The 13,856-nt window shown below is 50.2% G+C and overlaps 1 protein-coding gene across 1 annotated transcript; it reads left to right on the plus strand.

The window, feature by feature from the left end:
- Window positions 1-311: 311 nt before the first annotated feature.
- On the plus strand, window positions 312-13,179 carry DUSP5 (dual specificity phosphatase 5). Its single transcript, XM_004428071.3, has 4 exons — window positions 312-865; window positions 5,606-5,754; window positions 8,730-8,949; window positions 11,704-13,179. The coding sequence occupies exons 1-4, from the start codon at window positions 487-489 to the stop codon at window positions 12,108-12,110; spliced, it is 1,155 nt and encodes a 384-aa protein (XP_004428128.2). The 5' UTR covers window positions 312-486; the 3' UTR covers window positions 12,111-13,179.
- The last annotated feature ends 677 nt before the right edge of the window (window positions 13,180-13,856 follow it).

The following is a 13,856-nucleotide window of genomic DNA, read 5'->3' on the forward strand; positions in this document are numbered from 1 at the left end:
AGCGTGGGTCACCTCGGCCTCGTGGCGTTCCTGACACCCCACCGGCAGTCCCCGGTGATGCGCGAGTGACTCTCTCCGCGCAATGCCACAGAGAGCACCGGGGAGGCGCCTTCCACTTCCTCTTGCTCCGGCTGACTAACGCTCGGCGCCGGCCCCGCGCGTCCCGCTCCCCGGGGGCGTGGCCACAGCCCAAAGGGGCGGGGAAAGCCCATCTTCGGCCTTATATGGGCAGCCACGTCACAGGGCGCACGCTCATTCACATAAAACGCTGCGCTGCGGGCGGAATGCCCGGCTTCTGGAGCGGCGAGTGCCCGGGCCGGGCGCCGAGCGTGCGGGGCGGGAAAGAAGAGTTGAGCGGCCGCTCCGGCGGAGGGCTCGGTCGGCCGGCCGCAGCCCCGCGGGTCGCCCTCTTGTGCCTCGCCGGCGGGCACCCTGGCCGTGGGCACCTGCGGGGCGCACGGCGCGGGGCCGCTGGGCGGCGGCGGCATGAAGGTCACGTCGCTCGACGGGCGCCAGCTGCGCAAGATGCTCCGCAAGGAGGCGGCGGCGCGCTGCGTGGTGCTCGATTGCCGGCCCTACCTGGCCTTCGCCGCCTCGAGCGTGCGCGGCTCGCTCAACGTCAACCTCAACTCGGTGGTCCTGCGGCGGGCCCGCGGCGGCGCGGTGCCGGCGCGCTACGTGCTGCCCGACGAGGCGGCGCGCGCGCAGCTGCTGCAGGAGGGCGGCGGCGGCGTGGCGGCCGTGGTGGTGCTCGACCAGGGCAGCCGCCACTGGCAGAAGCTGCGCGAAGAGAGCGCCGCGCGCGTCGTGCTCACCTCGCTGCTCGCCTGCTTGCCCGCCGGCCCGCGGGTCTACTTCCTCAAAGGTGAGCGCGTCAGGGCCGCCGGTCCCCTGTCCCCCTCCCCACCTCCGCGCCGGAGATGCCCTGGGCTCTGGGGTCCCCTCCTTGCGGGGCGCCCTCCTCGCCCCTGGAAGCCGGGAAGTCTCCACTTGCCGGAGTCTGCACACCGGAGCTTGACGTGCGCTGGGGAGGGCACTGCCGGTGTCTGCGCTCAGAGCTTCCCCCTCCCCACCCGCGTTCCTCGAAAGCGCTTGACAGCCTCTCCGCCTGCCTTGGTGGGGTTGGTTACGCAGGGGGTGCGCTGCTGCTTAGCAGTTTGGGGGCCGTCAGCTCGTGCTGGGCGCGGGCCCCGTTTCCTGGCGTGGGTTTCGGCGCTCTCCCTGAGGCCTGGGCTCTGGGCCTTCCTGATAGACAGACTGGCGGGATCAGCATGTCGCGACCCCCCACCCCCACCCCAGGAGCGTGGCGCCATGGTGTCCCCTTTCTTGCCGCCTGGACAATTAACGTCCGTTAGGCTGTGTTCACCGACCCTACTTGCCTTTTTGACCCTGGCGAGTCCCTCCCTTTTCTTTCCATTTTGTTTTATTGCTTTTTATTGTTTTCCTCCGGTCTCCCCTTCTCCCCTCCCAGGCCTTTCTCCAGCTCAATTTGGAGCTAACAGCCTTCCCACCCTTTTCACCCCTTCCCTCCCCCGCCCCGGGATCATCCCCGGGACAGTCCTGAGCCAAGCCAGGGCCGACATCTCGCTGTTGGCCAGGGGTGGGAGGCGGCCAGGGGTAGGAGGCGGGCCGGCCAGCGAGCCAGGACCTAGGAGAGGTGCCGCAGGGTGGTGGTGGAGGGGATTGTGTGGCCTTTGGTTTGAGACCCCCAGAAGCTGTGCCACCAGTCTGTCCATTACACCTGCTGGGGAGATGATTTTGACTTCCGGTGGTGAGTGAGTGACTCAAACTCCAGAGCATTGATTTCTGGGTCACTTCCTATGACTGCTCCCGCCTTATATTTGAGCCCTTTGTAACCTCACATGTGTGGAAGACCTAGCCCACAGTGCACACATGAGGGCTCAGCCAAGGGGGTGCCCCAAGACCCTGCCTACCCTGGTCCAGACACCTTGAGATGTAACAGTGCTGTGGTTCAGAACTCAGGTACAGTGAGCTGAGTGAGGGCCCTGTTTTAAACGCCTGCAATTTGGGGAATTTCACACGCTCCAGGCTAGAAGATTCCAGAGGCACATGGGCAGCTCCCACTTCTATTAGCACCTCTTGCAGACTGTCCCCTGTTGTTCCTGTTAGGGAGATAATAGAGGCAGAAGAAGATAATTCTCCTCCACCCTGGCTCAGCCCCCAGGGGATAGAGGGATGCCCTCCAAGCTCTGCAGAGGTTTCACACATGGCCCCTGATTTCTTTCTCTTCCTGATGTGGTTTTTATCTCCTGTTCTTAGCAGTGAGTACAGGAAAAGCTTCCACCTCCCCCGTAGCATGAAAGATATGTTCCAGGAAACCCCTCCTGGTCCTATCTTTGCTCCCCACCCCTCTCCAGGGGGGCCATGCTGACCGTTTAGAAATATTTCACAGGAAGTAGGCAACCCTGTAGATTCACATCTCAGGGAAAATTAATGTTTAAAGTGTTTTTTTTAATGAAAGTAACATACACAGGTAAAAATTTGAACAGCACAAAGGCTGTACAATGAAAAATGAGTCTTCTGCACACTCTAGAACCCAGTTCCACTCCCCAGAGATGACCACCAACTATTTCTTGTTTGTCTTTAAATAAGTTAATTTTCCGTGAATATCTTTAAATAACAGAATAATTTTGTGTATTTCCTGTTCCTGCCTCTTTCACCCAACTAGATCTTGGGAGATCAGAGCGTACATGTCTGTTTCACTTTGTGTGTGTGTGTGTGTGTGTGTGTATGTGTGAGAGAGAGAGAGAGAGAGAAAGTGTGTGTGAGGACGATCAGCCCTGAACTAACATGTGATGCCAATCCTCCTCTTTTTTTGCTGAGGCGGATAGGCCCTGGGCTAGCATCTGTGCCCATCTTCCTCCACTTTATATGGGATGCCGCCACAGCATGGCTTGAAAAGCCGTGCGTTGGTGCGTGCCGGGGATCCGGGCCTGGGAACCCCGGGCCGCCAAAGCAGAGCACGCGCACTTAACCGCTGTGCCACCAGTCTGGCCCCTCTGTTTCAGTTTTTAAACCAGTCCCCTGCTGATAGCCAGTAGGTTGCTTCCAGCCTCACTATTTGAAGCAATGTGGTCAAGTATATCTTTGTCCAAATGCTTTTGCGTGTGCACTATCAGTAAAATTATGAGAATTGCCAGGTTGAAAGTTGTGTGCATTTTAAATTTCAGTACAGATTGCTTGATATTTACCCTTATACTACTAAACTTTAAGTTGTTGCCAAAGAATTTTTATTTCCTTACCTAACTCATGTCCAGGTACGAGTTGAGGTTTTAATCTAGTGGCATCTCAGATCTTGGGGGCAATGCCTTTTTACACTTTCGTTTAATCCCCCCTCCCCCCGCCAAAAAAAACCGCCTAAAGTGAGACGTTGACCGTCAGTGCGCATTTATACATCCATTGTGCACTTTCTCTGCCCTGCTCCCCTGGGTAATGTGGTGGTGATCAAAAGCAGAATCACTCTGAAGAGGGTTGAAGCAGCCAAAAGTATTGCCAGGACTCTTGCAACTCAAGTGAGGCACCGGAGAGGAATGTTCTCTCTCCACACCTCTGATGGAAGTGGGTGGAAGACAGAGATCATCTAATCTGGAGGACTCCTCCTGACCCCAGCTTGAAGAGGCAGGGCCTGTTTATCTGTCCCTCAACTACACTGAGACTCTTTGTCTGTCTGCCTTATTTTGTCAACAGGCAGGCAGGACCCAGCCCACACCCGCACCTCCTGTCTGTCCTCCTAACAGCCAACTCTTAAGTGCTCTATTTAAAGCCAAGAGATGGAGTGGCCTGAAGGCTTCTCTTTCCCAAGCCTCATTCTGAAGTTTGGGAGGCCCTGGGCCACTCTTCCTCCAGATTTCCATCCCATATCACTCAGTTTGTCTCCTGGAACCCAAAATGTTGAGGCCCAGGCACAGGAAGTGATTTACTAACTAGAGACACCACTTCCGAGGAAGCTGTGGGTCAGTGTAGGTCTGGCATTCTCTCTGCCTCCTAGAAGAGAACAGGGCCAGAGGATACAGTGGAGGGGAGGGGGAAACCAAGCTACAAACACCTCCACCACCTTCCACCTCCGTCCCCCTCCAGCCTGGCCTCCTGTCTCATGACGGGGAACACCGTCATTGTAGAGGACCAGAAGCTTATCTGGGGAGGCCCAGTGGGCTATTTGTTGAAGTGACCACAGGGGAGATTTGAGTGTGCTAAATGGGGGCGGGGGCAGTTCCAGCAAGCTGAGAGGAAGCTGTAATGGCAAGATGACTCATTCTAGGAATTGGCCGGCAGCTTCTGGGAGGGAGCTGGAGACTGCCATGTAATCCATTAACCATTTGTCTACTGCTGGGGTTTAAAAAAGCCACCACGTGCTCTGCTCTGGGGCTGTCACAACACCAAAAGACAGAAGAAAAAAGGAGGGGCTTTTTGGAAAATACGTGGTCTCAGAATGCATATTTAATTGATGATTTGACCCCAAGTGAATTCTCTGGGCCAGAAAAAGACAGAAGCGGGGTTTTTGGAAGCTCTAGAAAGTGCCTTAGGTTTCTTTGGATTGGAAGCAAAGGGTTTCCCCAGGCAAAGCTGGCATGTTCACCCTCCAGCACTTGGCATTCTGAGGCTTCAGAGGCCAGTTTTTCATGTGGTTTTTCCCTTCTGAGTGTACTGGGCCTGAGAAGGCTTGTTTATATACTCAAGTGTCTGTGACTTGGTCAGAGAGTAGTTTTTACCTTAAGTGATCCATCTGGAGAAGTTTAAATGTAATGTTAAGGATTTTTACAGAATTATGCCTGCCACTAGTTGACATCGTTTTGAGGGCTTGTGGGGGAGAATGTTCAGGAGGGGAGGGTAATAAGGAGATAGAAATGGAGGGTAGGTGGTCATCAAGGGGAGAGAGACAGTTTTTTCTTATAGTGGCTAAGAATTAAGCTCAGAAGCCTCATTCCTCCAGTTCGGTTTGGAAGGTAATTAACTAGATTGATTACTCTAAATTGGACCTGTAGAGAGGGTTGTCGGCAGTGTTCTTAGCACCCTGGGAGTGAGAAAGGGCAGGGCTGTTTTATTGCCTTGAATTTAAACCTCATATTAGCCCCCATTCCCTTATAAACAGAGGGGGTTCCATCTATAATCTAGTTCAGAGCTGATGGGCTAGGGACGAAATAGACCATTTTAAGAGTATCTTTCTTCTGGAAAATTAATGAAATTCTGTATAATCACATCTGCATTTTAGATAAACAAGAGAGAAAAATGTTTTTTTGTTTTCTGGAAGGATTTGGGTAATATTGGCTGGATGTCAAATATATTTCCTTTCACAGTTTAAGCTGCTTCTGATAGACACAAAAAGTTAATCATTGCTTCTCTGAACTACAGCTTTTTAGAAGAATGTCTGTGTGTGTGTGTGTGTGTGTGTGTGTGTGGTGTGTGGGTGTAAAGCCCATTTCTGTTCTAAAACTATTAGTTTGGCTCAATTTTTTTATATGACCAGAATCTATATTAGCTTAATATTTTTGACTATTCCACAGTCAGGGTATTGATTAATTCTGGACATTTTCTGACAGCCTGAGAAATCAATGCTTACATCTGTCTTACTTTTCTTTTCTTGTAGGGGGCTATGAGACTTTCTACTCGGAATATCCTGAGTGTTGCGTGGACGTAAAACCCATTTCACAAGAGAAGATTGAAACTGAGAGAGCCCTCATCGGCCATTGTGGGAAACCAGTGCTCAGCATCAGCTACAGACCAGCTTATGACCAGGTACACGCTGTGGAAGTGCTCCCCCACCCCCTGGCTCCATTCCCTCCTCACCACCCTGACTCTTCCTCTCCCCACTCAGTAACGGCTCAGCAGCCACGGTGGTTGGTTCTTTTGTGGCTCAGGGTGTTGGTAGAGCCCTGTAGCTTTAGAGAGCCTCTGTTGCTTGCCAACTTGAGTTTCCATCCAAGAGTAAATGGGCTTCCTTCCAGCAAACAAGCTGACGAGAGCAAACGAGCCACAGGATGCTTGACGGCTTGTGGAGAAAAAGGGGAAGTGAAAGATATATTATTATTAGCTGGCCTGGGAGGTGCAGAGAAGCTTCGAAATATCAGTTTAGGTTTCCCTGAAGACGTTTCAGAGCTGACTTGCAGGCTTCCAGTGTTGATCTTCTTTGTAGTTGTTCCTGCTCCAGTTTCCACAAATCAACCCACTACTGTCAAGGCGTGTCTTGTTGGTATTGTTAACTGAAATGGGGCAGAGGGAAAGGTTGGGAGAGAGCTGCAGAGAAACTACTATTTGGATGGGTAAGCATTCTCCTCTAAGGGTTTCTGATGGTTATAATTTCATAAATTCTGAAACCAGAGCAGATCAGGAGACACTAGAGGATTTCATGTTTCTACAAACGTGTGGGTTTTTTTTCTTCAAAGAACCGTACTTTTTGACAACTCATTAAAGGAAGAAAAAGTGGAAGGCTCAGTCAGGGGGTTACCTATGATGCAAGAAGATGAGAAAAAGGGGAGCAACAACCCAAATCTGGCAGAAATCAGAGATGAAAAGCCACATTCCCATTTTACAGAGGGAAAAACTGTGTCATGGCCAGTGAGATGATTGATTTGCAAAGCATCCTGCAGCTGGATTCATGGCAGCACTAGGCCCAGCTCCCCCTTCTCTTAACTCCCCGTTCTGGTTCTTTTCAGGACCTTGTTCTGTTTTCCACGTGCCTTCTTTCCGAAAAGGGTCATTCTAGGCACCTGACTTGGTGGGAGGAGCTTTTCAAATTTTTCCCATAAAATAAGAACATATCCAAATCATAAGAAAGAAGACATCTAGATGCTGCCAAAAATGCCAGCTGCCTGCCATGAGCAGAGCTCTGCCCCTGGGGATAAACTTCCAAGTAAAGCCAGATGACCTTTCCTTCAATGGGATCCTTGATCAGGAAGCCTGTTAGCTTGGCGAGGTGCCAGGGTTGTTATTTTGTTTGTTTTCCTTTATTAAAAATACTCACATGTCTGAACCCTTGGCTTGCGAGCCGTGGGCATCCGGCCTAGCTAGATTTCTATTTTGGTGTTTATTTGTTTGGGTGGTGTTTTCCCCCAGTTTTTCAGAAAGTGAAAGAGAAACAAGAATTGGCAGGATGTTGTGAGAAAACATAGACCTTTGGCCAAGTGAGGGCTGGGGAGGCCCTGATGTGTCTCCAGGGTTCATCTGGGGAACCCCCTCATGCTACTTCTTAGAAGTGCTTCTGCATTGAGAGAAGCCAGGCGAGGTCGTGTTAACCTTTGATTTCTTCCTCTTGAGTCTAAACAGAAGATTCAGAAAAGGAAAGATCATGGTTTCAGGGCTGTGTTGGGCTGAGCTTCAGAAGAAGTTGAATGGGATCCCAGGCCTGGTATGTCAGCATTTTCCAGGCTCTAAAGAGAAAGAGAGAGATCTATATAGGTACATCTAAAGTGTTAAACCCCGGGGCCAGGAGTTGTAGGTGCTAATAAACTACTGGTTGTTACTATTATTACTTTTTGTAAAATCCTCTAACTTTCTTCCAAGTGGCCAAACTACCTTTGCTTAAACATTTGACTTCTCAGGAAAGAAAAAGCAATCACCATGGGCCGGGTAATTTGAGAATTGCCTGCTGCTGGCCCTCGGCCCATGCCCCTTTCCCTGTCATGGGCCTGGCAGAGTTTCCATTCCACTCTTATTCCGGGACAGGAAATGGAAACACAGGAAGCGGATGGATGATACGGGAAAGGCTCACAGCCCCTGTCCCCCCAGCTCAGTGTTTCCCTCTGAATCTCCAGGGGCTCCTATTGTTCCAACATCACTGGCTTTTCTTGCCACCCTGGAAATGCTGAGACTGCCAGAGTTTGACTAGCTAGTAGTTCTTTTTAGCTTTGCCTCAGGGTCGATGGTCTCTGGTTCTAATTGGGATCCTCTTTAACTAGAAACCTGGTGTGTGGGTGGCCTCCCAAAAGGGTGAGAATGTGAGCATCTCTCACCAACATCCTTCAGCCCACACGAAGAAGGTCAGGGGTGGGGGAAGCCCCTCTGCTCATGACCTAACAGCTTTTCTTTATCTGAGAATTCAGGGTAGGTAGTGGTTATTTTCATTTCTTAAGAAGCATACTTTTTTGCGGGGGAGGGGGCACATTTTAACATCTCTGAAATCTGGATGCATCTTAGGATCAACAGTCCTAGGTTTGATGAAATACACTATATAAAACATCAAGACTGTAAAGGGGAGAGTTCACCTTGTTTAACCCTTCCCCATTTTATCTAGAAAGAAACTGAGGCTGCCCCAAGGTTAAAGGGGAGAGTTCACCTTGTTTAACCCTTCCCCATTTTATCTAGAAAGAAACTGAGGCTGCCCCAAGGTTAAAGGGCTTCCCTGGTGCTCAGGGCACCTAGAACTTCACACGGGCCTCTCAATTCTTCCCATCACGCCACACTGCTTCTCATCCTTGGCAGCATAGGAAGGCTGCTGGCATTTCCTGCCTCCTCAATATGTGTAAGAAAATGAAAATCTATGCTGTGTGGGCTTTGCTGTCACTGAGTCACAAGGTAGCAATGTAGGCTAGAGAGTTTTCCAGGATGGAGGCTGCACCCACTCTAGGTTGAACTGCCCTGGCTTTGAACTCTACCTAGAAACCAGAAAGGGAACCTCCCACCTGAAAACAAATAGGTCAAGGTGGTTTTGTTTCCTCTCCCAAATGAGCAAGCTCATCCAGTGTTTCCTGGTTGTCTTTTGCCCCTGCTTCCAGGGTGGCCCAGTTGAAATTCTCCCATTCCTCTACCTTGGAAGTGCCTACCATGCGTCCAAGTGTGAGTTCCTCGCCAACCTGCACATCACAGCCCTGCTGAATGTCTCTCGGCGGACCTCCGAGGCCTGCATGACCCACCTACACTACAAATGGATCCCTGTGGAGGACAGCCACACGGCTGACATCAGCTCCCACTTTAAAGAAGCAATAGACTTCATTGGTAGGTTCAGCCATTCCCCCTCAGTTGTTTTGGGAGCGCCCTAGGGACACATGATCTTGGATTTTGACGTACTGATGGGGGCTACCTTCGCCAAGAGAAGTGTCTTTTGTACGCCACGACCAAGAGTTGGAGCCGAGAAAGCATGCAGCCACTGAAAAGGCGAAGGGCAGGATTTGAGCTGCTATTAATAGGAGCTTTAATTGGCGAGATAAATGAATTAATATAACTTTATGGCAGTACTCACTGCTCACTGTTATTGTTTCTGGCTGGGTGGGAAGCAGAGTGCGTCCGTGCGTAATGCTCCATGCCAGGGAAGCAGGGGAGGGAAAGAACCAGCCTAACCCTGCTTCTACGTAGGTTGGGATATTTTTAAAAGCAAACAGAAGGCTGGAGAGAGCACTACTTACGCACTGAGCCCCAAGGGCCCCAGCAGCTTTCCACAGTTTTTGGCAAACCGCTTTGGGGGCAGTTTGTTTTGCGTTTTCAGCTAGTTTTGGATTAAAGATAGCACTGACTCAAGCTCCGCGCGCGGGAAAGTTGGCATCGTATGCTTCCTTTGAACGTTCCGTGAGGCAGTTTTCATTTACTCCATTGTGTGGGCCTGGAAACCTCTGGTTCCTTTGCCTGGAAAAGGCTTTGAGCTTTGGGTTTCCAGCTCCTCAGTGTAGCCTGGATCCTTTCCCATTTGACATCTTCTCTTTCCCCCATCCCTCTCCCTCGGGGGCTGGGCAGACTTTTTTCTGTCTCAAATTTGCAAGCACTGGGCTTTGTGGTCTTGCCTCCTTTTCCTGAGTCCTTCTTTCCCTTTAACATGCATAGTTGTTGGAGCTGAGACTTGATTTTCCTGTATCTTGTTCTGAAGGATGTTGGAGGGGTAAAGGCAGATACTGGGCACGCCAATAATTACTTAGTGAAAGTAGCAATTAAAGGCCCCCCATCAGCCACTTGCAGGGCCCTCTGCTCATCGCACATGGTTTCTGCTCCACGGGGAGCCCAACGAGAAACTCACCAGAGGCAGAAGGCTGAGCCTGTCCTCCTTGTACCCTGAGTCTCTAGGCTGGGATGATTCCTTTAGGTCTCTGAGAGGCAGTCAAAATGGTGGGTTCAGGGTGGGAAACCCTTGACTTGTTCTCCCTGTCCCTGGGAATGCCTTGCCCTTCTCAGCCTGTTATTTAATTACCTGGATAGCTACTCAGTGAGGTCATGAAACCCGCCCCCATCCATGTCTCAGAAGCCTCCCTCCCTATCCTGTGTGTGTATTGTCTCTGTGTACACAACCACACAAACCCACTGTCTTTTGAAAGCACAGGATGCTTCTCCCCAGACTCCTTGCCCTGCTGATGGAAGGAGGGACTGAGGCCTAAGCATGTACTAACCTCCTCCAAGGCCCACTTGGAAGGCAAGCCCTGAGGGGTAGAGTGGGGTCCAGAAGCAATGCACTCTAGGCCCTTTGCTTTCTTGGATGTGAGCCAGTTAAAAGCTAGACTACAAAAGAAGCCAACAGGAGCAAAGGAAAGTCCGAGTCACTACCCTGTAATCCTAGGGATTTGGGGTCTCTCCTTTGAACTAATTTACAGGGACACTTTTTCTTTTGAGTCAGAGACTGAATTGGGGACACCTCTAATGAGCTACCCCGGGGTGTCCTTTGGGACTTTTGCTCTGATGGGGAAACTTCAGGGTTCCTCTCTGAGTCCTCAGAAACGTGACCTTTTAGATGTTGCAGATTCATTTGCAAACTCCTTGAACTTGAAAAGGAAGGTGGGTAAGGGGCTGACTTTTTTTGCCCCTCAGAATCTTGTGTTTTTGTACTGTGGCCTTACATAGTGCCAGGTACATCTAACTTCCTGTGATGTAGTTGTTTCTTCACTAGCAAGACAGGAAATTGAAGACTGTATTTTTTGTGATTTTTGTTTGATGTGTATATATGTTTAACCTTTTACCCCTTCCCATTTTTAACAGTCGTAGCTTTTTTGGGGGGACGAATAGAGCAGAAAAGGAAGGCCACCTCCCTTTTTGTCATATTGAGCTAAAGAATGCTAACTGACGGTGGGAGCTTTATAGCAATGACTCCCATTGTTGTGCAAGATGAAGTTTGTGAAAGCCATTTATATCCTCCGTCTAGTAAGCATCACTTAGCCAGGGCTATAATTAGTGGCTGTGCACTATTTATTGTATGTTTGGTGGTGGGAACCCTGGGAATTGAGCCAAGCATCCACCCTGGCAGAGCCAGACAGGGTGCACAGAGAGGCTGGAAGGCCTCTACCAGATAGGGGCTAGGTCATCACCATTAGAATCAGACCCAGAGAGACAAGAATTGCTTCTTCAAATCAGTCTTTGAGCCTGGGGCTCTCAGAAAAATGTGCATACCCAATAAAAACTTGCATGCATTTTCAAGGATTTTCCAATGCCTCTTGAACCCATCCATGGAACCCAAGTTAAGATGGCATCCCTAGGAAGGGATTACTCCAGGTCAAGCGCCTCTAGTGGCAGAATCTGTGGAAGTATCTTGGAGAACTGGGAAGTAGCTCTAAGGATTATAAAGGTCCTATATGGGGTTAAACATTCGTGGGACCCCAAAAGCTCTACCCTCACCAGTCAGGATTAAAGGCTGGCAAAAGTCTGGTGTAGGACCACAGCTGTTGAGCAGGCGTGACAGTTTGATAACTAGCCCACTTTTATGTTTAATTCTCGTGTTTTGACATTGCCTTTGGGTTCCAATCCCAGCTCATTCCTACTGTCTTTTCCTCCTTCCAGACTGTGTCAGAGAAAAGGGAGGCAAGGTCCTGGTCCACTGTGAGGCTGGGATCTCCCGTTCGCCCACCATCTGCATGGCTTACCTCATGAAGACCAAGCAGTTCCGCCTGAAGGATGCCTTCGATTACATCAAGCAGAGGAGGAGTGTGATCTCACCCAACTTTGGCTTCATGGGCCAGCTCCTGCAGTATGAATCTGAGATCCTGCCTTCCACGCCCACCCCTCAGCCTCCCTCCTGCCAAGGAGAGGCAGCCGGCTCTTCATTCATAGCTCATTTGCAGACACTGAGCCCTGATGTGCAGGGTTCCTACTGCACATTCCCTACCTCAGTGCTGGCGCCGGTGCCCACCCACTCAACTGTCTCAGACCTCAGCAGGAGCCCCATGGCCACAGCCACATCCTGCTAAAACTGGGATGCGGGAACCAGCCCAGCCCCAAGAACAACTGTGATTTTGTATTTTAAACTCGTGGACATTTCATACCTGTGCAATACTGAAGACCTCACCCTGTCCCACTGCCCTAGTGGGATAGTCAGTGGTCACCAGGCTTGCAAATGAACTTCAGACTGACCTCGGGGATAGGTTCTCGGGACCGAAGGAAGGCCAAGCCATTATGAGAGCACAGTGTGTGCCGACTACTGTACGTCCAGACCCTCTGCCCTCTCAGGACTGCCCAGTCCTTGCACCTCAAAGTTCGCCTTTTCATTTCAAGCATAAGGCAATAAATACCTGCAGCAACGGGGGAGAAAGCAGTTGCTAAACCCGGAGAAAAGGCAGTTATGAAGCCAATTCATTTTGAAGGAAGCACAATTTCCACCTTTTTTAACTTTGGCAGTCTCAATATCTGTCTGTGTTGCTTCAGGGCATAAGCCGACCACCATGTAGTCAGGAAAGTAACCCTATGGGGTTTGTAGGGACACAATACATATGCAGATTGGAACCCTCATGTTTTGAGACTCCCTCTTGGGTCCAATGGAGGCAGCTGGTTGCAGCAGCGAGACGTTGACCCTTCTGGGTTTCCTTTCACCGTGGGTTTTTCCCTGACTTTGGACTGTGGCATGATTCTTATTCATACTTGAACCTTTCTCCTTGTACCTCTCCTCAAAGCAACTCTTGTGTCATTTGAAAAGAGTTCTTCAGACCATAGACCAAAAATCACCACTTTGAGGTGGTGGCAGTGGATGCCAGGAGAAAAAGGGTACCTGCTATCTGGGTCGGTGGCATTGAAACGGTCGTTTCCCCAGCTTGCTGTCCTCTTGTGTGCGTGTCTCGTCTCTTGTGACACTTGTTTTCTTCCCTGCCCCTGGAGGTTGTCTTCAAGCTGTTGACTTCTGGGATTTGCAGATTTTGCAATGTGGTACTACTACTTTTTTTGTCTGTAGGTTTTATTTCTCCAGGGGAAAAGGCAATAATTTCCTAAAATCCATACGAATGTGAAGAAAAGCGTTGTTGTCGGTTGTTGTTGTTGTTTTTTATAGTGCAAAATAAAAATAGTAAAAAGAAAATAAGCACTTCTTCATGTTGGAGAGTTGGGGTAAGGAAGGAATACATTTAGGTGGGGACCCAACCTGCTTCGCCGGGTTTTATTTCCAAATGAACTCTAAAGTGATGGTGGTGGACGTGCGGCTGTAGGTGTGAGGCTGTGCGTCTGCTCACAAGCTAGTGATCTTAACTGCTTTCCAGTTGAGGCTTCCCTAAGCTTACTTGCAAGAGGAGTCCACACGGAGATGCAGGCCACACAGAGAGATGGTCAGAGCATCCACTCCTGGGCTCTTCACTCCCGTGAGCCCAGGCAAAGCATTCAATTTGAACCTCAGATTCTTCGTCTATGAAATGAGTGAACTGAGCTAGATGATCCCCAAAGTCCCTTAAAGCTCGAGGCCCATGACTCCAGCAAACGTAAGTACCAAACTTGTCAGCTTCCCGCCTCCAGTGCCTGGCACATGGCAGATGCTCAGAAAAAGATGGAAAAATGGCCAAAGGATGGAGAAGTGAACTAGGTGAAGGTTCACCTTAAGTGCCTGCCCCCCCATCTTTTTACCCTTGGAACTAATTCTTCCAGATAATTCTCTCAGGAGTTCCTAGGTAAATCCCTCAATGAGTGGGTTTAAATCCAAGACTGAGTCAACTTGTCTTCTGAGTAATTTCCTCTGT

The sequence above is a fragment of the Ceratotherium simum genome, chromosome 6 (assembly GCF_057802395.1).
Source record: "Ceratotherium simum simum isolate JZ-2026a chromosome 6, ASM5780239v1, whole genome shotgun sequence".
Lineage (NCBI taxonomy): Eukaryota > Metazoa > Chordata > Mammalia > Perissodactyla > Rhinocerotidae > Ceratotherium > Ceratotherium simum.

Excerpts from the sequence above, each read along its gene's own strand:
- DUSP5 (XM_004428071.3), top strand. The coding sequence starts at position 487 with ATGAAGGTCACGTCGCTCGACGGGCGCCAGCTGCGCAAGATGCTCCGC. Across the intron at positions 866-5,605 it reads GCGGGTCTACTTCCTCAAAG|GGGGCTATGAGACTTTCTAC; the intron begins GTGAGCGCGTCA and ends CTTTTCTTGTAG. Across the intron at positions 5,755-8,729 it reads ACAGACCAGCTTATGACCAG|GGTGGCCCAGTTGAAATTCT; the intron begins GTACACGCTGTG and ends CCCTGCTTCCAG.